Source organism: Ceratotherium simum, chromosome 21 (assembly GCF_057802395.1).
Source record: "Ceratotherium simum simum isolate JZ-2026a chromosome 21, ASM5780239v1, whole genome shotgun sequence".
NCBI lineage: Eukaryota > Metazoa > Chordata > Mammalia > Perissodactyla > Rhinocerotidae > Ceratotherium > Ceratotherium simum.
In genome coordinates, this window is record NC_141920.1 from 44,307,750 (window position 1) to 44,332,262 (window position 24,513).

Here is a 24,513-nt window from a genome sequence, read left to right on the forward strand (position 1 = left end):
GTGAACGACGAGCTAGGGGCGGGGCGTGAGCGCCGCAGTGCATGCTGGGACCGCCGTTCTTAGGCGGGGACTAACTCGAGGCCAAAGCGCGCGACTAATGAAAGTAAGGGTTCCGCGAGGTTGTTCGTGTTCTGGGAGTAAAGCGAAGTGTGGTGGCGTCTGAGGTATCTACTTCTGCCGTGGGCCGGGCTTCTGTTTAAACCGTCTCTTCCCTAATCCTGACTCCCACCCGAGGGACCACAGCCGTCCTTTCCCCACCCTGGTCCCACAGCAACGGCGGAACGGGAGGCTGCTTTCTGGGCATCACGGTGGTGGGCCCTGCAGACCGCCGCTTACCGGCTCCGACCTGACGTGACCCTTCCGCAGCTCCATTTCCACGACTGTGGAACGGGGTCGCAGCAGTACCCACCTTAGAGCGTGCGCGGGTTGAATGAGAAGCCTCCACACACTACTGAGTACGGAACCCGGTGTTGAGGGGTCGGCGGTTAGCTGTTGACTGTGACTGTCATGGCCGCTGTGGGACGGGCTCCAGCCTTCTCTTGCTCTCTCAATCTCTCACGCCTCCTTTTCTAGGCGTCCCGTTTCTTCAGCTTGAGTCCTGGGGACGTCCTGCCCCAACCTGTCTACTTTGTCGCAATTAATAAGCGCTGGTCCTGGTATTGATGCGAGTCTTTCTTTGAAAGAGCTTTTTCCCAACATGTCGAGAAAGCTTATGGAATACAGTCTTCATGTGCAGTATCGTGCTGAGGCAGCTTTCACTTGATGGTGCGAGGATTTATCACGTATGGCCTCTAACACCACTTTTCTCTTTAATAGGAATGCAAACATTGCAAACGCCCTCAGCGCTGAAGTAGACCAGAGAGAAGTGAAAAAAATCTCGAGATGAAGGCATTTCAGACCATCTGCAGGCAGTTGACACGTTCAAAGGGGTTTTCTGTAGAACCAGCCCCTCGTGTGGGTTTCTCCACTTCCTGTTATTCATGTGGCCGAAAGAAAACAGTGAATCCTTATGAAAAAGTGGACCAAGAAAAGTACTCTGATTTAGTGCGGTCTGTCTTGTCATTCAAAGGTCACTGTCAGACTCCAGAATCGTTGTTCGAGGAAGATACTTTACTCTATGGACCTGTGAGTAAGTGTAAGCCCCCAAAGCAGGGTGAGGAAGCAAGAGTTCCACAAAACTGGTTTCCTCTCTTCAACCCAGAGAGAGGGGTAAAACCAAATGCGACAAGTGATGCTACAATTCCTTTGAAAGTCCCTCTGCAAAGGAATATGATACCAAGTGTGACCCGGATCCTTCAGCAGACCATGACATCGGACCAGGTTTTCTATTTGGAGAGGTGGAAACAGCGGATGATTCTAGAACTGGGAGAGGATGGCTTTGCAGAATATACTTCAAGTAATTTTCTCAGTCCTGCTTTTGTACGGTTTACTGTGTTTTCTAGAATCAATAGAGCACCAGTGTCAAAAGAATGAGTTTTTTTTAACTTTAACTAGTGATGAACTACTTTCAAATGATAATAATTAGCATTAAATAGCACTTTATGTATTAACTCCTCATGGCAACCTTATGAAGCACAGATACTTTTATCCCCATTTCATAGATGAAACGGAAGCACAAAAATCAAGTACTTTGACTAAGTGATGTATAAAATTCATTTATTTTGTAACTACAAACTTAAGTATTAGAATTGCCTGTTTTCTTTGATTATGGAAAAGAGTCAATCACCAGATAATGGAATTCTAGTTGTTTGCTAAGTATTCTGTTCAGAATCTAGTAAATACCCCCTTGCTGTACTTACCAGCAGACTGACTTGTAAACAATTAGCCAGAACACATGATCTATATTTAATGATGTTTTATTTTTTATTTTTTATTTTATTTTTTTGTGAAGGAAGATCAGCCCTGAGCTAACATCCCTGCTAATCCTCCTCTTTTTGCTGAGGAAGACCGGCTCTGAGTTAACGTCCACTGCCAATCCTCCTCCTTTTTATCCCCAAGGCCCCAGTAGATAGTTGTATGTCATAGCTGCACATCCTTCTAGTTGCTGTACGTGGGACGCGGCCTCAGCATGTCCGGAGAAGCGGTGCATCGGCGCACGCCCGGGATGCGAACCCGGGCCGCCAGCAGGCACCCAACCGCTAAGCCACGGGGCCGGCCCATGATCTGTATTTAGATCTTGGTAAATTGAGATAATCAAATGCTCTTGATTAGGAACTGAGAGTAATAAACTTTAGCCTTCAATTCCTAACTTGCTAACTTCTTAGACAAGTGAGAATAGCTTCCTTAAAACAGATTCATTCAAAAGCAAGATGAAAGGAAAAACCATTGGCACAGGTGAATTAGCTGGTCCCCAACAGGATCACATAGTTGTCTTTTGTTAAAGCTGTTGCACATTGATCATTCTTTAGCCTGTGCCTCCCAGAGAGCAGTATCTGTGCCCCTAGTGATACACAAGCACTTTTATTTTTACTGTTGAGTAATGTACTTAGTTTGAGGCATCTTAAAAAAAACTGTGTGTGCCTAACATATTAAACATGTGGTCACGTGTGTTTTAAAGAAAAATATTAACTTTATATAGGTGGCACCTGGGTATGGCAAAAATGGTCAAGGCACTAGCCTGTTTTAACATTCCTCAGCTGTTTGTGGCAAGGAATATATGCAGGGGCTAACTGCCTTCTTAAGATAGTTAATAAGTAACAACCACCAAACTATTCTCTGCTTTCTAAACAAGCAACATAAAAAAAAAATCTTTTAATGACATCTTAAGTTATTTCTGTGTACCACTAGAATTTAGAATTGACATTGTTTCCTCATGAGAAGTTTTGATTTTCCTTAAACCAGGAATGTCACAGCTTGTGGGAATCTAAGAAACACTAAGGCAGAAACCTGCTGGGATATGTGGGAACCTAGGTCTGTAGCTCTTGGCCCAAAATAAAGAAATGCTCTGGTCGCCCCTTTGATAAAGAAGAGGAATTTCTGTTTGGAATATGAATTAGCCCCACTATCCCAGGCAGAGAGAAAACTACAGTTGTTTTCCATAGAGTCAACTGTTGATCTAGATTACTAGGATGTGTTTTGCAGTTAACTTGGGACCAACCTTAACAGGCAGAAGCACGTTTTCTTTTCCCATAAGGGGGCAATCACCTACAGATTAGAGTTGTGGCCGACAAAAAAGGAATAAGAAAGAAAAAAAAAAGCATGTCATAACCTACTACATTGATTAATGGGTCAGGAGAGACAGTTTTTTTTTTTTTTTTTTTTTTTTAAGATTTTATTTATTTTATTTTTTCCCCCCAAAGCCCCAGTGGATAGTTGTGTGTCGTAGCTGCACATCCTTCTAGTTGCTGTATGTGGGACTCGGCCTCAGGATGAACGGAGAAGTGGTGCCTCGATGCGCACCCGGGATCCGAACCCGGGCCACCAGCATCGCAGCGCGCGCACTTAACCACCAAGCCACAGGGCCGGCCCAGGAGAGACAGTTTTAAAAATACTAGATTGATAGATTCTTTTCTGCCTGGTGTTGCGAAAGGCCAGAGCATAGAGATGTGCTGAGAGCTGGCATTCTCAAACGGTCAATTTCCCAAGCATCACTTTACCTTTTGAATATTGCCAAGGATAAGAAAAAGTCTGGCTTAACCCTGATTTATATTCAAGTATTGATCATAGTGGAAAGGGCTGGGGTTTATTTTTGCAGGTTTTTGCTACACTGATTTTTAAATCCTAAAATATTATCCATCCTGCCAGTTCTGTCAGTCAGAATATTGGAGATTCATGAATTTTTTTTTAATGCACTTTATATAGTGGGACTTGAAAACATTTCACCTTCATTCCTTTAATTTATTGAGTGAATACTGACTTATGCTATCTGCAAATCTTGAATCTTTTAAAATTTATTTTGACAATTTGAATCGTTTTTAACCTGAGCCTTACAATGTAAGGGATCCTATAATCTAGATTCCCATATTGTTGCCTCTTACTTGTGAACAACCAGGGGTTAAGTCTGCAGTGGGGAATAAGTTGTCTGTTTGCTTGGTAGTAATATGGTTTGATATTACCTCATTAGATGAGATTGTTTTCCTCGTTTTCTGTGGGTCTGTCTCCAAAAAAGTATATATCCTACTCTTTCTGTGTGTATCGAAATGATGGTCCCAGAGTTTGCCTCCCTTACTCTGCCGTGTGGTAGACTAGAATGAATATAGACTCTGGTGCCAGGCTGCCTGTCCAGCTATTTGCTTTTGAGCAAATTAACAACACCGCCTAGCTCTCATTTATTAAAATGAGAGTAATGATCCTTATCTTAACAAGTTGTTGTGTTTGAAAGTTAAATAATATTTTGAAAGAGCCAAGGCCACTGCTTAGCACAACAATGCCCACTCTTTCTTTCTTTCTCTCCTTCCCTTATCAAGAGTCAAGTGAATATGTAATATTTCTTGCATCTGTTGAATATGTTTGTGTTCTCTCTTCTTAAGTGTATGAGGAAAAAAATTTAGAACAGAGCAACTGTCTTAGGCTAGTCTAGCCTTAAAAAAAAGTGCAGGAGAAGAATGTCACAAGTTCTGCCCCCCAAGTCCCGCAACATCCAATTTCTTGTATTTAATTTGTATGTGCCTCAATTTTCATTTCTTGCCAGTCACTAAGCCTGTTAATAAAAGGATTCTCCCACCTATGTTCATCATTAAGTTTTGGTTTTAAAAAGAACTATGAACAGAAGCACGGTTCCCTAAATTTCTAATAACTATTACAACCAGTTAACTTACTAAAATGGGTACTTAAATTCACAGTACTGTAAACTAGGTGGGGTTCTATAGCACCCAGATCTTCAGTTCTAGCTTTGGCCTAATTCTACCAGAAATACTGCATTTTAATCCATTTTATTGTCTAAACTATTCTAGTCCCTTTGGATTTCAAAGTGCATTCTTAGGTTTCACAAGAGGCTGAAATGTGGTGTGTTAGGGATTGTCACTTAAAGGTAACTCGTATGTAATTTTAATTTTATTGTTCAGTTTTTTAGAGTATTTTTTAGTACTAGCTTTGGTTTTGTCTTGTTTTCCTTTTCCCCTGATTTCCTTTTCAGACATATTTTTACAAGGGAAACGATTCCATAAAGCCTTGGAAAGCATACTTTCACCCCAGGGAAACTTAAAAGGCAGAGATGAAAATCTTGAATCTGGCTACATCGAAAGTGTCCAGCATATTCTGAAAGATGTCAGTGCAGTGCGAGCTCTGGAAAGCGCCATTCAACATGAGGCCTTAAAGTATGGAGGTCTGCTGGACTGTGTGGCTGAGTATCAGTAAGTATTGGATTGTTTCCATCGAAGTGTGGAGGTGAATTAATGCAGGGTGGGACAGGAGGTGCCTGTCAAACACTACTTTTTCCCCTTAACTCCTGCTTCAAGGTGCAGCCTCTGTAAAGTTGAAAACTATATGACAAGTAGAAGAATTGGGAATGGGGTGGGAGGTAAGGACGGATACAGGGGGAAGACCCACATAATCCTTATAAGTCTGTGTTCCAAATCCAAGTGTTTGGTGGCGAGAAGGTATAACTTTTCAGTATCCCTAGGATGGCCTGTTTTCCAGCATGTTCCTCCTCAGTCAAGGTGCCAGCCATAAGACCCAATTTGATTCCTGCATTTTTCTTTCCTGTTTCCCTCAAAATAGCATCTTGATATTTTAGCCCTGAAAATCAATTCCTTTCCTGGCTTCCAGGCAGTGTTTGACATGGATAGGAATTTAAGCTTACTAAATAAAGCTTCCTGTAGTTTTTAAATTGCTACTGTGTTAACTGTTTTTCCCACTTAATCCCAATTCCAAGGGTAGGTACAACAGATAACCCTATTCCAAAAAAAGCATGTGAGCAATACAGCAAGATGGAGGGAGAAATCTGTGAGTTTAACCCTTGGAACTCCAGTTAAAATTTAAATTTTAGGGGCTGGCCGGGTGGCATAGTGGTTAAGTTCGTGCATTCTGCTTTAGCGGCCTGGAGTTCACGGGTTTGTATCCTGGGCACAGACCTACACACTGCTCATCAAGCCATGCTGTGGTGGCGTCCTGCATACAAAGTGGAGAAAGATTGGCACAGATGTTAGCTCAGGGCCAATCTTCCTCACCAAAAAAAAAAAAAAAAAAAAAAAATTAAATTTAAAAAAAATTTATAGAATATTTATTAGTCTGGAAACTGTTTAGTCTACCTAACAGTTTTGTGCTATAGCTACCTCATGTTGGAGAACCCTCTGTGCCTAGAAATTTAATAGGCTATTTTTGGCTGTGCTTTGGATTAATGGAGGAAGCCATACAATCAGTTATACCTAAGGCCTACAAGAAGTCCCTGACACCAAACACTTTTCATAGGAATTATAAAATATGTCCACAGTATTTCTGTTTATTTGCTTTTTGCTCTTTAGGTTAAGAGCATCGACATTGAGAATATGAACATTGAACATTTTTGAAACTAAGGTTTTAGAAATTTAAAAAGAATTTTTAATGGGTAATATATGCACTTGGTTAATTCAAGCTATTCAAAGTAAGTCTCCCACCCCTACTCTTTTTTAAAAAATGTTTTTAGGGGGCCGGCCTGGTGGCGTAGCAGGTAAGTGCGCACCCTCCGCCGTGGCGGCCCAGGGTTCACAGGTTTGGATCCCGGGCGTGCACCAACGCACCGCTTGTCAAGCCATGCTGTGGCAGTGTCCTATATAAAGTAGAGGACGATGGGCACGGATGTTAGCCCAGGGCCAATCTTCCTCAGCAAAAAGAGGAGGATTGGCAACGGATGTTAGCTCAGGGCTAATCTTCCTCACAAAAAAAAAAAAAAAATGTTTTTAATGTGGTGAAATACACATAACATAAAATTCACCATTTTTAAGCGTACAGTTCAGTGGTATTAAATACATTCATAATGTTGTGCAGCCATCACCACTGTCCATGTCCAGGACACTTTTCATCTTATAAAACTGAAACTGTGTACCCATTAAATAGGAACCCATCCTATTCCCCCCTACTTCCAGCCCCTGGCAACTACCATTCATTTTACTTTCCGTCTCTATGACTTTGACTACTCTAAGTACTTCATATAAGTGGAATCATACAGTATTTGTCTTTTTGTGACTGGTTTATTTCATTCAGCATAATGTTCTCAAGGTCATCTATGTTGTAGCATATGTCAGGATTTTCTTTTTTTTCCAAGCTAATTAATATCCATTGCTTATATATACCACATGTGGCTTATCTATTCATCCATCAGTGGCCACTTGGTTTGCTTTCAGGTTTTAGTTATTATGAATAATGCTGTTATGAACCTGGGTATACAAAGATCTCTTCAAGACCTTGCTGTCATTTTTTTTGGATATATACCCAGAATTGGAATTGCTGGGTCATATGGTAATTCTATTTTTAATTTTTTTAGCAGCTGCCATACTGTACTCCACAGGGGCTGTACCATTTTATATTCCCACCAACAATGCACAAGAGTTCCAGTTTTTCCACATCCTTTCTAACACCTGTTATTTTCTGTTTCTTTGATAGTAGCCATCCTGATGTGTGTGAAGTGATACCTCATTATAGTTTTAATTTGCATTTCCCTAATGATTAGTGATGTTGAGCATCAGTTCATGTGCTTATTGGCCATTTGTTGAAAAATGCCCTTTCCTCGTTGAATGGACTTGGCACCCTTGTCAAAAGTCATGTGACCATATATACAAGGGTTTATTTCTTGGCTCTCTATTTTGTTCCATTGGTCTATATGTCTGTTTTTATGCCGGTACCACTCTATTTTCATTACTGTAGCTTTGTAGTAAGTTTTGAAATCAGCAAGTGTGAGTCCTCCAGCTTTGTTCTTTTTTAAGATCGTTTTGGCTATTTGGAGTCCGTTGAGATTCCATGTGGATTTTAGGATGGGTTTTTCTATTTTTGCAGAAAATGCCACTGGGATTTCTATAGATATTGCATTAAATTTATAGATTGCTTTGGGTAGTATGAACATCTTAACAATATTAAATCTTCCAATCTATGAACATGGGATGTGTTTCCATTTCTATTTATTTATGTCGTTAATTTCTTTCAGCAATGATTTGTAGTTTTCATTGTACAAGTCTTTCATCTCCTTGGTTAAGTTAATTCCCAAGTATTTTATTATTTTGATGCAATTATAAATGAAATTGTCTTTGTAATTTCCTTTTCAGGTTGTTTATTGTTCGTATATAGAAATGCAATTGATTTTTGTGTGTTGACTTTGTATCTTGTTACTTTTTTGGATTCATTTATTAGCTCTACCAGTTTTTTTGTGGATTCTTTAGGGTTTTCAACATATAAAATCATGTCATCTGTGAACAGAGATAATTTTACTTCTTCCTTTCCAATTTGCACACTTTTTATTTCTTTGTCTTATATAATTGCTCTGGCTAGAACATCCAGTTCTCTGTTGACTAGAAGTAGTGAAAGCAAACAGCCATGCCTTGTTCCTGATCTTAGAAGAAAACCTTCCACTCTTTCACCATTGAATATGATGTTTGCTGTGGTTTTTTCATACATGGCTTTTGTTTTGTTGAGGTGATTTCTTTCTATTCCTAGTTTGTTGAGTGTTTTTATCATTTTTATTTTTATTTTTATTTTGTGTGTGTGAGGAGATCAGCCCTGTGCTAACATCTGCCAATCCTCTTTTTTTGCTGAGGAAGACTGGCCCCGGGCTAACATCCATGCCCACCTTCTTCCACTTTATATGGGATGCTGCCACAGCATGGCTTGCCCAGCAGCGCGTCGGTGCACGCCCGGGATCCGAACCGGCAAATCCCGAGCCGCCGCAGCAGAGCGCACGCACTTAACCGCTTGCGCCACTGGGCTGGCCCCTTTATTTTTATTTTATTTTTTTTTGTGAGGAAGATCAGCCCTGGGCTAACATCCATGCTCATCCTCCTCTTTTTGCTGAGGAAGACCAGCTCTGAGCTAACATCTATTGCCAATCCTCCTCCTTTTTTTTCCCCCAAAGCCCCAGTAGATAGCTGTATGTCATAGTTGCTGCACATCCTTCTAGTTGCTGTATGTGGGATGCGGCCTCAGCATGGCCGGAGAAGCGGTACATTGGTGCACACCCGGGATACGAACCCCGGGCCACCAGTAGCAGAGCGCGCGCACTTAACCACTAAGCCACGGGGCCGGCCCGAGTGTTTTTATCATGAAAGGGTATTTAATTTTGTCAAATGCTTTCTCTGCAGCAATGAGATAATTATGTAGTTTTCTTCATTCAGTTAATATAGTATATTACATTGATTGATTTTTGTATGTTGGACCATCCTTGCATTCCACTTGGTCATGGTGTATAATCCTTTTAATATGCTGCTGCATTTGGTTTGCTAATATTGTGTTGAGGATTTCTGCCTCAATGTTCATAAGGGTATTGGTCTGTAGTTTTCTTTTCTTATAGTGTCTTTGTCTGGCTTTGGTATCAAGGTAATGCTAGATTCATAGAATGAGTTAGGAAGAGTTCCTTACTTTACAATTTTTTTTGAAAAGTTGTAGAAGGATTAGTATTAGTTCTTCTTTAAATGTTTGGTAGAATTCATCAGTAAAGCCATCAGGTCCAGGGCTTTTATTTGCCAGGAGATTTTTGATTACTGATTCAATTTCCTTACTAATTATAGATATATTAAGATATTCTATTTATTCCTGATTTAGTCCTGGTAGGTTTTGTGTTTCTAGGAATTTGTCCATTTCATCCATGTTATCCAACTTTTTGGCATACAACTTTTCATTAGTACTTTCTTATCCTTTTACTTCTGTGGAATCAGTAGGAATGACCCACATTTCATTTCTGAAATTTGTAATTTCAAATTTGTAATTTGAATCTTCTCTCTTTTTTCCTAAATCCGTCCAGCTAAAGGTTTGTCAGGTTTTTTTTTTTTTTTTTTTAAATTTTTTATTCATTTATTTTTTTCCCCCAAAGCCCCACTAGATAGTTGTATGTCATAGCTGCACATCCTTCTAGTTGCTATATGTGGGACACGGCCTCAGCATGGCCGGAGAAGCGGTGTGCCGGTGTGCGCCTGGGATCCAAACCCGGGCCGCCAGCAGCGGAGCGCGCGCACTTAACTGCTAAGCCACAGGGCCGGCCCGGGGTTTGTCAGTTTTATGTAACTTTTCAAAGAACCAACTTTTGGTCTCATTGATTTTTTTTTATCATTTCTCTATTTTTTATTTATTTTATCTCTGCTCTAATTTTTTCAAATTTTCTTCCTTCTGCAAGCTTTGGGTTTGCTTCTTCATTTTCTAGTTCCTTAAGTTATAAGGTTAGATTGTTGATTTGATTCTTGTTTGTTTGTTTTTTGTTTTGTTTTGTTTTTTGCCAGTCAACAGTGTCCCTTTTATTTCCTGTTGCTCTGGACACAAAGGTCATTCATATAGATCAGGCCTTTCCTCAGACTAAGACAAATTTAGGGGGAAAACATTGGCTTCTATTTTCTGATATTTCTGTAATAAACTTGCATCAACTCTGCAATAAAAAGTTACTTTTTCTTATTGCAGTAACATTGGTTTATAACATTATGTAAATTTCAGGTGTACATCATTATACTTCTGTTTCTGCATAGATTACATCATGTTCACCACCCAAAGACTAATTACAGTCCATCACCACACACGTGCGCCTAATCATCCCTTTTGCCCTCCTCCCTCCCCCCATCCCCTCTGGTACCATCAGTCCAATCTCTGTCTCTGTGTGATTGTTTGTTGTTTTTATCTTCTACTTATGAGTGAGATCATACGATATTTGACTTTCTCCCTCTGACTTATTTCGCTTTGCATGATACTCTCAAGGGCTATCCATGTTGTCACAAATGGGCGGCTTTCGTCATTTCTTATGGCTGAGTAGTATTCCATTGTATATATATAGCACATCTTCTTTATCCATTCGTCCCTTGGTGGCATCTAGGTTGCTTCCAAGTTGTGGCTATTGTGAATAATGCGGCAGTGAACACAGGGGTGCATGTATCTTTAGGCATTCGTGTTTCCATGTTCTTTGGATAAATACCCAGCAGTGGAATAGCTGGATCGTATGGTAGTTCTATTCTTAATTTTTTGAGGAATCTCCATATTGTTTTCCATAGTGGTGGCACCAGTTTGGACTCCCACCAGCAGGTATGCGAGTTCCCTTCTCTCCACATCCTCTCCAACACTTGTTGTTTCCTGTCTTGTTAATCATAGCCATTCTGATGGGAGTGAGGTGATATCTCATTATAGTTTTGATTTGCATTTCCCTGACAGTTAATGGTGTTGAACATCTTTTCATGTGCCTGTTGGCCATCTGTATATCTTCTTTGGAGAAATGTCTGTTCAGGTCTTCTGCCTATTTTTTAAGTGGGTTGTTAGTTTTTTTGTATGAGTTCTTTATATATTTTGGATATTAACCCCTTATCAGATATATGGTTTACAAATATCTTCTTCCAATTGTTAGGTTGTCTTTTCGTTTTGTTGATGGTTTCCTTGGCTATGCAGAAGCTTTTCAGTTTGATGTAGTCCCTTTTGTTTATTTTTTCTGTTCTTTCTTGTTTTTTAATGTAAGCATTTATACCTATAAGTTTCCTCCTTAACACTGCTTCCACTGTGTCCCATAAGTTTTGGTGTGTTGTGTTGTTGTTTTCATTTGTCTCTAGGTATTTCCTGATTTCCCTTGTGATTTCTTTTGTGGTTGTTTAAGAATGTGTTGTTTAATTTCCATAATTTTGTTATTTTCCAGTTTTACTTCTGTTATTGATTTCTGACTTCATCCCATTGTGATCAGAGAAGATACTTTGTAGGATATCAGTCTTTTTAATTTGTGGCCTAATGTATGGTTTGTCCTGGAAAATGTCCTATGTGCGCTTGAGAAGATTTGCATTCTATTATTGGATAGATTGTTCTGTATGTGTCTGTTAGATCTAGTTAGTTTATTGTGGTGAAGTCTCCAACTCTTATCGTAGAACTGTATTTCTCCTGTCAATTTTGTCAGTTTTTGCTTCATGTATTTTGCTGGTCTGTTATTAGGTGCTTAAATGTTTATAATTGTTATATCTTCTTGCTGTCTTGAAACTTTTATTAATATATAATATCTTTCTTTTTCTCTTGTCACCTTTTTTGATTTAAAGTCTAATTTGTCTGCTATTAGAGCCACCACTAGTCTCTTTTGGTTACTATTTGCATGGAATATCTTTTTCTATCCTTTCAGTTTCAATCTTTTTGCATCTTTGGTATACAGAGAGTCTCTTGCAGAGAGCCTATGGTTGGATCATGTGTTTTTATCCATTCTGCCAGCCTCTGTCTTTTGGTTGGAGAGTTTAATCCATTTACATTTAAAGTAATTACTGATAAGGAGGGACTTCTGTCGTTTTGCTATTTGTTTTCTATATGCCTTATAGCTTTTTGGCTCTCATTTCCTGCATTGTACTGTCTTCTTTTGTGTTTTGTTCATTTTTTTGTAGTGAAATGTTTCAGTTCCTTCCTCATTTCCTTTTGTGTATATTCTCTAGCTATTTTTCTCGTGATTAGCATGAGGATAACAGTTAATATCCCAGTTATAATATTAATTTGAATTTATACCAGCTTAACTTCAATAACATTCACAAACTCTGCTCCTTTAACAGCTCTGTCCCCAACCCTCTCAGTTGTTGATGTCACAAAATTACGTCTTTATATATTATGTGCCCCAAAACGTAGACTAATAATTTTTTCAATGCATTAGTCTCTTAAAATGTATAGAAAACAAATGAAGTTATAGTAATACTAGCTTTTAGACTAACATTTCTTTTTAAATACATTACTCTCATAAATCATGTAGAAAACAAAAGGTGGAGTTACAAACCATTGTTACAATAACACTAGCTTTTATAAATTGCCCATGTACTTACCTTTATTGAGATCTTTGAGCATTTTTAAGACTCTTGAAAGGCCTCTGTTTAGTAGATCTGCCATCACATCTTTTTCAGGGACTGTTTCTGTTGATTTATTTTTTTCCTTTGAATGGGCCATACTTTCCTGTTTCTTTGTATGCCTTGTGATGTTTTTTCGAAAGCTGGACATTTGAATCTAATATTGGTGGTAACTCTGGAAATCAGATTCTCCCTGTACCCCAGGGTTTGCTGGGTTTTGTGTTTGTTTGGGGGTTTTTATCATAGACTATCTGTGTGCCAAGGATCAGCCTGAGGTATAAACTTAAGGTCTTCTCAGCTCTTTTCTGAGCCTGTACCTTTACCTGGACCTGTGCAGTCACTTTCTAATTTTCCCCATATATGCAGTTGCTTTTGGATGTCGTAGTCTTTTTTTTTTTTTTAATTGTTACTTCATCATGAACACCTTTTTATTTTTTATATATTTATGTATGTATGTATGTATTATTTATTTTGTGAGGAAGATCACTCCTGAGCTAACATCCAATGCCAATCCTCCTCTTTTTGCTGAGGAAGATTGGCCTTGGGCTAACGTGCGTGCCCATCTTCCTCTACTTTATATGGGACACCGCAATAGCATGGCTTGACAAGCGGTGCATCCGGGGGCGCCTGGGATCCAAACCTGCGAACCCTCAGGCTGCTGAAGCAGAGCGCGCGCACTCAACCGCTGTGCCACCGGGCCAGCCCCTGGATGTCATAGTCTTTAGTGTCTACTTCCAAAAGGAAAAAAAGAGAAAAATGAAGCAGGGGGAGTGGGGTGAAAGGGTGCCAGCCCTTTAAATCTCCTGGAAGTCACTTCAGGCAGAGGAAGAGGAGCTTGCAACAATGGGGGAAGATGTAACAACAATGGGGGAAGATGTAACAACAATGGCCACCCTCCTCTTTGTCTGCACCTCTGTGATCAGAAACAGTGATCAGTGATGAGAGCACAGATCCCTGACATTTGGAGGACTGGATCCTTTGTGTCCACTCTGACTCCCATAAGCTGTGTGTAAGCTGCTCCAGGAACATGTGCACAGCTGCCTTGCCCGGTGAATGAGTGGTGGGGGATGGGTAGCTGCTACTGTGCTAACAGCTAAAATTGACCAAAATTAACCACAATTTACCATCCAAGCCCTCAATAGACTCTAAGTTTCTATAATAGTTAGACAGATTTCTAGTTTTTCACAATTACAAACTGTAGCAATGAACATGTCTCCTCATACACTATTGTGAGAGTTTCTCTAGGCAGATGCACAGGTTCGTTTGTTTGTTTGTTTTTGGTGGATGATATATGCAGTTTGGATAAACTCAGTTGGTCTGAAGTAGGCCTAGGCGTGAATACTTGTTAAATTTTCCAGGCACTTGTCACTTGCACCTAGGATAGCAAATCATTGCTCTCCTGTACATACCTAAAAGGGAAATTGCGAGGTCAAAGAGTACGTGCATTTTAAATCACCACAGATACGAGTTTGCTTATTTTTGCACACCTTTAATAACACAATTTAGTAATTTTGATAACATTGTATCTCATAATTCTGATCTGCATTTCACATAAATTAGGCTGAGCATCTTTTCATTTGTGTAAGAGCTAATTGTGAACTGTCTTTTTACAGTTTTAATTTGAGTTTATACCACTAAGATTTTTTTTTCCCCATTATTAAGTTCTACAAGTTATAGTACGTTGCTAGAAACAGTGGTCCACAACAGAAATCTTTCTTTTACAGTATTTTGATTTATTCAAGGGAGAGAACTGGGAATGGTAGCCTCTGGAGTTACTCAGGCCCTCTCTTCATTTGCATAGATTGTCAGATTTTGCGATATTACAAAATAATTATAAAGACAATAAAATTACCACTATATCTGCACTATCCAGTAGATTAGCCACTAGTCACATATGGCCATTAAGCACTTGAATGTGGTCAGTCCAAACTGAGGTATGCTGTAAATATACAAAGTAGATTTCAATGACTTAATACAAAAAAAGAATGTAAAATATCCCTTCAGTAACTTTTTTATATTGATTATATGTTGAAATGATAATATTTTGGATGTGTTGGGTTAAATAAAATATTAAAATTTCACCTGTTTCTTTTTTCTTTTTCATTTTCTTTTCGATATGGCTACTAGAAAATTTAAAATGACGTGTGTAGCTGGCATTTTATTTCTTTTAGACAGTGCTACTCTAGACTGATTTTATAAATATCTTGCATAAGTTGTAACTCTAAAGCCATGGTGACAAGTAGGTAACATACATACTTTGTACAAAATCTCCCTCTAAATTGCTGATTTTGAAATTGAAGTCATGAAAGACAGATTGAGCAGATAGAGCCCTTTGGGAGTCACCAGTTATTAGTCCACTCGCCCTGTGATCCTTTTGATATCTGCAGTTGGCAAGTATAAAATCCCACCAGGATGGGGGGAGTGGGGAGGAATGCACTGGTTATTTGGCTAAAAAAGAAGTGGCAGGAATTTTATTTTCCCAATATTCCTAATAGTGAGACTTCCTACCCTGTGTGTAAACTTTTAGGGCAGCACCAGGTCTCCTTATTTGTATTTCTGCGTATAGATGGCACCTATTAAATGCTGATGGATGTGAACCCCAGCTTTGGTTTCTGAGCAAGAGAATTTCTGAGGCTCCGTGGTGTGTAGTCCTTTATGATAGGGACTTGGCTACTGGTCTGTTGTGGTTCATTCTGATAGACATTTGAAGGAAAATCAACTAAGATAATAACAGATGTAGTTTCAGTTCGTCTGTCAGCTGTTAAAGGAAAGGAGGCTGTGGAGGGCCAAAGGAATCTTGACCAAGTTTAGAAACTTAAACTGCAGAAAAGTTGTTTCCCAGCACTCCAACATGGGCCTGCACCTGTAGCTCTCGTCAGTACATTTAGGGAAACATTTTCTATCACACTCTTGACCTGAATAAAGGGCTCAAAGGAAAGAACACGCCTTTCTAATCCTGAGAAGTAAAGCTCAGGGAAGCTGTCTTTTTGGAAAGTGGAGAACAGAAGCAATAGTCATTGGGTGACGAGTAATAAACTATACATAAGAATAGGGTTAACCTAATAGAGTTTCTCAGTTTGAACTATTATATACAAAGACTTCCTTTGATTTCTCTTTAGGGGCAAGCTGTGTGTGATTGAGTGGAAGACATCGGAGAAACCAAAACCTTTTATCCGAAATACATTTGACAACCCGCTGCAAGTTGTGGCATACATTGGTGCCATAAACCATGATGCCAACTATAGCTTTCAGGTCAGGACACTGAGCCTCTACTTAATGCTTTGGTTGATGCTTGTTTATAGCTACTTAACTCCTGATAGTTTTTGTTCTGTTTGTGTCCCACAGCTTACTCTGTTCTTTGTTCTTTCACCACTTTAAAAAGCACTCCCCCCCCCCGCCCCCCGCTTCCTGGGGTTGTTGTTAATAATTCTTTACTGATCACAGTCCCTTCTTCAATGTCTTAACTGTTATCTTTATGTTGTTACACGCCCTGGTGCCATCTTTCATCAACCTATCTTATAAACTGAGTTAGGAGATTTTACTGTAGATTGTTTTGTTCTGAGTTTGCCCTGGAGTAAGAAGGAAATGAACCTAAACTCTGGTCTTATTGTAGAAATACTGGAATTGCCCTGTGTTTCTTCCTAGGTTCAGTGTGGCTTAATTGTGGTAGCCTACAAAGATGGATCCCCTGCCCACCCACATTTCATGGATGCTGAGCTCTGTTCCCAGTACTGGGCAAAGTGGCTTCTTCGACTAGAAGAATATGCAAAGAAGGAAAAGAACCAGAATATTCAGAAACCAGATTAGGGGGCAGGATGCTGTTTGAGAACATTCAGCCCTTTCCCACAGTTTGGGAAGGTATATCGCTGTTTACTATGATCTAAAAATGGAGATGCTACAGGATCTGAGAGCTACATTAACACAAGTGGAAATATTAATTGTTGAAATTCATTGCATCCAAAAAGATTGAAAAGCCAAAAAAGTTTAGATTTAAAGAGCTGGACTTCAGCACATAAAACACCAACTATGATACCTCTGACTATTATTTACCTGAAGAAAGGGCAAGCAGGATTGGCACAGCGTGGGTGGCTCTTGGACTTTCTGTAGACCATTCTGGGTCCCTGGCAGGACGCACAGTCTCTGAATTGAGATTGGAGGGCAGTGAGGCTTGGTGTGCCAAGCACTTCCCCAGGGTACACCAGAAGGGAAGGGGCCTTGCAACCCCAGGGTGTGTGTGGAGGGAGAACTCCCATCAGCCAACTACCACTGCCAGTGCAGTTTCATAAAACGTGTTTTATATATTGGGGTTTTCTATATATTTCATTTGGGGAAAAAATTTTCATTCAACATTTTTGAAAAATAAATGTGTCATTCCTTAGACTCAAGTAAACATTGCTGTCTAGAAAGATGGAAGGTATTCACCATGTTGTTGGCAATACCCCATGGCGTACCACCAAATAATCCCCAGAAGTAGCCAGACCCCAATCTGAAAATCATAATTATAGGTATTTTAGTAGCTATATTCTGGTTTGAGTCAATGAATCATGAAAATAGAGAAAATGTATTGTTTGTAGAATTTTTCAACTATGGAGGACAATAATAAAATCTATTAATTTTTTTTTTGTTTGATAGGTAATAAAAATTATTAGTTGTTACTGGGTTTGGAAAACTTAAATGCCCACTATAGCCTTGTTGGGGGGGGGTCCCTGTTTTATGGAGTGGGTTAGCATTTAAGTTACAGTTGCTGTCATAAAACAGTAGGGTGCTAGTTACTTTTTTTCTTTCATTAGCTATTAATTATAAGAAATAAAATGTGAGTAAAGTAATGAGGCTTTTGGTTTTGTTTCTTTTATTTAAATTTGTGTGTTTATAGAATAATTTCATAAACCTGAAAACTGTTTAGATTTTGTTTTTAAATTTAGAATTTTACCGCTGGCCCAGTAGCTTTGGTATGTGTTCTGTGTAAATGGCGTACAAGAAGGAGGTATCCTCGGGGCCAGCCCGTGGTGTAGCGGATAAGTGCGCCCGCGCTCCGCTGCTGGCAGCCTGGGTTCGGATCCTGGGCGTGCACTGATGCACCGCTTGTCAGGTCATGCTGTGGCAGCGTCCCATATAAAGTAGAGGAAGATGGGCACGGATGTTAGTCCAGGGCCAGTCTTCCTCAGCAAAAAGAGGAGGATTGGCATGGATGTTAGCTCCGGGCTGATCTTCCTCCCAAAAAAAAAGAAGGAGGTATCCTCAACCATGGTTACCTGGCCAGGAAAGAAAGATTCAGATGGGAGAGAGGAGGATTGAGGGAGACCTTTTGTTGACTCGATACACTTCTGCATTTTTTTCAAGCAACATATATTCCTGTAGCCTGTAATTTCCAAAGCCAGAAATCAAGTGAGATAATTAAAAGTTGTACCAGCCAATTTTGCCACACTGCTCTAATAAGCCTCGCCCTAGAATTTAGGAGACTAGACCCAGCAAGACTTCATTTTAATACAGTTCTCTTGAGTTAATGTAAATGCACCTTGGATCTGTCACTTTGTACCGAGTCTCCCAAGCTAATGGTGGTGTGAAGAGTTCTGTGGAAGACCATCAGAGTCAGACCATGAAGACGTGGTTGGTATGAGAACAATGAAGGTAAATCCCTGATAAAAGCCTGCTTCAGGCTTCCCTGAACTGCGCAAGGGGACATCGGTTTCTCACTACAGTTCTGATACTCCTTAAACCTCACCAATTAAAGAAGTCTCAATCCTCTGAGAGGGAAATGTCAATGAAAAAAGTTATTTTCACTACTAAGGCTTAAGAGGAGAGAGCCAAATTTGAGTTTCTAAATGAGTCACAACTTTTCAAGAATTAACATGTATCTTACTAATTTTTGGAAACCACCTATTCCCCTAAGTGATATATGACATAATAAACTCCAGTAAAATGAAACAGGATTTGTAATGAGAGATCTCTAATTAAGGATCATAATTAAAAAAAATTTTTTTCCCCCGGGAAAGATTCGCTCTGAGCTAACATCTGTTGCCAATGTTTCCTCTTTTTTTTTTTTTCTCCCCAAAGCCCCAGTTCATAGTTGTATATTCTAGTCCTAGTTCTATGTGAGCTGCCGCCACAGCATGGCTACTGACAGGCAAGTGGTGTGGTTCCATGCCCAGGAACAAACCCAGGCCGCCAAAGTGGAACGTGCCAAACTTTAACCACTAGGCCATTAGGGCTGGCCCAAAATATTTTTTAAAGGAGGTGTAAATTGGGCCAGCCCCAGTGGCCTAGTGGTTAAATTCAGTGCACTCTGCTTTAGTGGCCTGGGTTCAGTTCCCAGGCACAGACCTACACTGCTCTGTTGGCCATGCTGTGCTGGTGGCCCACATGCAAAAAAAAGAGGAAGACTGGCACGGATGTTAGTGCCAATCTTTCTCAGCAAAAAGAGGAAGATTGGCAACGGATGTTAGCTCATGGCCCATCTCCCATCAAAAAATAAAGGAAGTATAAATTGCTCTTCTGAGGAGGCTTCCTCACAGAAGTACAGAACATAGCCTTCCAGTCTTGAGCTTTGAGACTCCTTTAGTTTCAAAGCCAGCTGCGTTTCCTTGTCATCTGCGATTCTACACATTCTTAATGCGTTTAGCAGCTGGCAGAAGCTCCATGCTGGCACTAAAACCAATTTTAAATTGTTTCCGAAAAATTATGCCTTTTTTTCCCCCTCAGACCTGGCCTCTTGCTCAGAGCCATTAGCCCCTGCTAGTCTGAGGACATTAACCTCTATAAACCTATTACAGTTCTAGGAAAGCTTGTCATGTGACCTATGGTTTCACATGTGCCGACCCTGGTAAACACAGGAAGAGGGTTCCTCATAAGTCATTGTGTTTCTAGGGAACCAGTTTGCCTACCGGCTTTAAAAGGAGTTAGAGAGGCAAAATTTGTTTAAATCACTGAGTCTTTCCACCTGAGTGATTAAACATTTCATTGTAACTCCCCCCCACCCCCCACAGGAAAGTGAAGAAGGGAATAGTTAGAAGTTTTTAAAGAAACACTTCAGCTGTTTGGAGCTCCTGCCCTGAAGAGAAACATTGTGTTAAAACAAACCAATCAATTACTAAGTAAAAGGCAGAACTGACCTGACTTGCTTCCCTGCCCTCCTCCCCTCCCAGCCTCAGAGGCCCACAGGTTAAGGAAAGACATGCTGCTGCTTCAAGTCTAACCTACTGACCCTTTTAGGTTATTTACACTATAGAAGGGAGCTTGAGAGAATCTGGGGACACGCCCCTGATCGAGCCTTAACAATAATAGTTGTCAGGTTTGAGTGATGCATTTATGAAGATCCCATCATAAAATGATGTTCTGCGTTAGAGCTGGGTTTGAGTTTTTTCCTTTTTTACTCAAGAGATAGGCAGGTAGAGAGAGAGAGAGAAAATAATAGGACACTTTGTTTCCCTAATCCCATTTCCCTTTCCCCTGAGACAAACCATCATAAATTTGGTGTGTTTATCTTTCTAGTGTATCCTTTTGTAGTTTGACCACCTGTGCTGGTCTCTGTGAAGAATATACAGTTTTGCTTTCTGTGTTTTGTTTTTTACTTGGTCTCAACATTTGTTTTTGAGATCTCTCCAGGGTGAACATTTCTAGATCTAGCGCGTGGCGTTTTAACTGCTCTGCAGTATTCCCTCAGGCTTAATTGTCTTGCTAATGAACTGTTTTGCTACTACAGACAACTCTGCGGTGAACACACTGTATGTAGGCTAACTGTTTTGCTACTACAGACAACTCTGCGGTGAACACACTGTATGTGTATGTGCTTCCCAGCACACACGAGGCACATGTAATGCAGTGGAAGCAGGGTGTGGGTCATGGCTCAGCCACTTACTAGCTCTCAGAGCTTGGGCAAATTACCTGACCTTTCTGTGCCTGATTTCCTCATTTGTAAATTGGAGGGAAATAACAGTACCCACTTGTTAGAGTTGTGAGGATTAAACGAAGTGAGCACTTAGAGCAGTGCCTGGCACATGGTAGGAACAAAATAGATGTTAGCCATAGTTGTCATCGTAAAATGATCAACCTAGGTGTGTTTGCTGGGTCACAGGATATTCACAGCTCAAACATTACTGCCAAATTCCTCTCCAAAATGGTGATGTCAGCTTACACTCCCACCAGTGGTTTCTGATATTTCCTGCTTTGCCACATATTCATTCACACAAGAATTTTAAGACTTTTTTTTTTTTGCCAACACGATGGGGTGAAAACAGTTAATTTTTACTTTATTTTGAACAGTAAAATAAATCTGCTTAATAAATAAATAAAGCTTGAATAAAATCTGCTTTAAAACGGGATTGCCATCTAGTGGTGGGAGAAGTAGACTGCAGTTACGGGGCAGAAGCCAAATATGGGTGGGCCTACAAGTATCTTGGGGGAATTGGGGTGTTCACTAACACAGGTCTAGTGTGAATTAAAGTAACTGCGTGAGAGTTCTTCTATTATTGTCTCCCCATGTTTAGGGAGCTTGTGACTTTCTCCTTGCTTTTTCCAGTACAGCGACATGGAGACCTGTCTGCACAGCCCTGTGTGGTCTCTTACAGCCAAATGAATCTGGGTCACTGGCTCAGAAAAAGAGAAGTGAGATAAATTAGGAGTGAGGCTATTTACAAACTGGCAGGCGACTGCAGGTCCAAGCAGGGCAGGCTTTCCTTAAGTGACCCTAACCCTCCAGTGGAGAGAGGGTCAAGTGCACCCATAGGGGCCATTCCCTCCAACCACCACAGAGGGCTGGTTAACTTCTTTCCAAATCAGGGGCTTGGACTGTCTACTGCAAAGACTTCTAAAATCACAGTCTAAGAAGACTTAAGAGTGCATGAAAATGTTAGACATTAATCATCAAAGACAGATACATTTTGAAAGATCTGTACATGAAAGATAAGGGTGTAAAAAAAGCAATGTTGCTGAAATATTATATAGTATGTCTTTAAATATGTACTGTCACTAAATTAGTAGGATATTAAAAACTAAAAAAAAAAACAAAGTCTAAACAAGCACAGGTCAGCTGTGATTGAAACATCCCTCAGGCCAATCTAGACTGTCCCATAGCACCAGGCTCACACCCATTTTTAAGCTGTTGTTTGTGTCAATGCCTTCGCCTAAAATAACTTCCCTTCATCCCTTTGTTCAGCCACATCTTCATTTTCCAAGTGCTTGGACCTGAACCCCAATCCTACCTGACGTCCAGCTCAAGTCTTACCTACTCCACAGGAAATGAGATGGCATAGTGCAGACAGCAGGAGCCTCAGAGTTAGGCAGACAAGGGTTCAATCCCAGCCCTGTGATGTGAGGTGCGTCACTTCCCTTCCCAAGGCCTGTTCCCACATCCATAATTTGGGGATAGTACTGACCCCAATGTTGTCAGAAAAATTAACGCAGGGAAATGTGTTCCACTGCTAGCAATGGAATAGGCACTGGACAAACATGAGTTCCTTCCCCCTCGGAGCTGACTGCAGTCAGCACATGATGATTCCACCCTTCACTGAACTCCTACGGTGCCTTTGTTTTTGCCACCCACCCATTGATTCTTATTTGTATTTTACCTTTTTCTGTCACTTAACCATTTCAGATGTGGATCATCTCCCCTGTTCATGGGACATGTGTATATCATTCTGCCCAGTGCTGAACAAATGTGAAGCATTCAGTACATGTAAACTGCTTGTTAAATGAACTGTCCCACATGTGAATGCCTCCTCCATTACCATAATCAGCAATTACACTTAAGGCGTGGGGTTTTTTTAAATCCAAGACTTGGGTAATAACTACAGAACATGATACAGAGTACAGGTGGTCACAAGATGAGAGAATTCAGTGCATCTTGAATTCAAAATCAAGAAAGTCAAAGAAGTAGACAAAAGCCACACAAAACAGTTTTAAGAGAGAAGAGAAGGAACAAACAACAAAGGGGAAACTGCCCTGCCCCAGAACAGCAGAAAAAGAGCTGGGGATCAGAGTGGTCAGAGACATTGATCAGAGACATTGTGGTTAGTTCTGGTCAGCCCTTTGCTAAGAGGCTGTGGGTTCACTTGTAGGCTCAGCGATTTGAAAAGTATAGGTAGAACTAGAGGAGTCAGACAGTGAATCAAGACTTGTAACATGGGACTTGTGAGGCAGTACAGAGAAGGACAGGATAGTGCAAAAGCACGGGGTTGTGAGTTAGTAGTTAATTCGTCCCTTCACCCGGCAAATGTTTATTGAATGTCTGTTTTATGCCAGCTTGTACAAGACACTGAGGATACAGACATGGACTTTACAGTCTAGAAGAGAGGCAAACACTTAAGAAGTGAAAAAAGTAGTAAGAAAATTACAGCTTGAGAGGTACCATGAGGAAACAGAGAGTCACTGAGCCAGTGAGGGGGATTGCAACTTTGGATTGGGTGGTCAGGGAGGGCTCCTAGTGAGTGGCGTGTAAGATGAAACCCGAAAGATGAAAAGTGGCCAGCAATGCAGAGCCACAGAAAGTGTATTCCGGCAGAAGGATCAGCCAGTCTGAAGGCCTAGAGGTAGGAGAGTTGACAGTCTAGAGGAGGGGAGACTATAAGAAGACCCGGGTGGTCAGAAAGCAGTAAGGAAAGGGAAGGAATTGCAGACTGGGGGGCAGGTGGGGGTGCCAGGTGATGTCAAACTCAATAGGCCATGAAAGGTCTTTGGATTTTATTCTAAGTAAGAGGGAAAGATGGGATAAGCAGGGGAATAAAGTCATCCAATTTCCTTTCAAGAAGATCCATCTTGTTTGGAGAGCAGAATGCAGGGACAAGAATTAAAGCGCAGATCGGTTGGACGGCTATTGCAGCAGGCTAGAGCAGGGGTCAGCCAACCATGGCCCGTGGACCAAATCCGGCCTGCTGTCTGTTTTATGCCATCTGTGAGCTCAGAACTGTGTTCACATTTTACATGGAATTGACTGAGAGGCCTCTGCCTCATTCTGGTATAGCTTTCTCTTCTGAATTCCTGGGGAACATTAACATAGTTAGGAATTCCAGCCATCCAACATCACAGAAGGTGGCCACCCTGAGTGCTGAAACTTTGTGAACTGTTAGCTACACATATGTAAGCCTGAACACGTATCTGGCTCTCAAGACCCAGCTCATGCTCCTGCTCTGCAAAGCTCCCAGGTACCCTCAGTGGAGATCTGCCTCCCACAGCATTGGACACAGGCCTCTGCATTAGTATTCACCACGCCTACTTGCATATCCATCTCCCGCACTAGGCGATGAGCAAGGATCCAGTTTGATATTTCCTCCGCCCCCAGTGCTAGCTCAGTGCCTGACCTGTGGCAGACGCACAGGCAGTGCTGGTCAGTACAGCAAACACTGTCTTGCCCTGTCCGTACACCCTCAGCACTCGCCGTTCGAAACAATGGTGCAGTGGACTGAATGCCTGTGCCCCCCACCCCCAAACTCATATGTGGAAGCCCTAATCACAACGTGATGGTATTTGGAGGTGGGGCCTTTGGGAGGTGATTAGGTCGTGAGGCTGGAACCCTCATGAACGGGATTAGTGCCCTTAATGGAAGAAGCCAGAGATCTAGCTTCCTCTCTTTCCCCCATGTGAGGATACAAGAAGTCAGTGGCAGTCTGCAACCCAGAAGAGGGCCCTCGCTAGA

The 24,513-nt window shown here is 40.9% G+C and overlaps 1 protein-coding gene across 2 annotated transcripts; it reads left to right on the forward strand.

The window, feature by feature from the left end:
- Window positions 1–14: 14 nt before the first annotated feature.
- Window positions 15–17,713, forward strand: MGME1 (mitochondrial genome maintenance exonuclease 1). Of its 2 annotated transcripts, none has more exons than XM_087445657.1 (5): window positions 15–103; window positions 817–1,396; window positions 5,075–5,291; window positions 16,007–16,139; window positions 16,533–17,713. In XM_087445657.1, the coding sequence occupies exons 2-5, from the start codon at window positions 883–885 to the stop codon at window positions 16,692–16,694; spliced, it is 1,026 nt and encodes a 341-aa protein (XP_087301783.1). In that variant the 5' UTR covers window positions 15–103; window positions 817–882; the 3' UTR covers window positions 16,695–17,713. The 2 variants fall into 2 exon arrangements, with proteins under 2 accessions (XP_087301783.1, XP_004433780.1); XM_004433723.3 differs by having other exon boundaries at window positions 37–164.
- The last annotated feature ends 6,800 nt before the right edge of the window (window positions 17,714–24,513 follow it).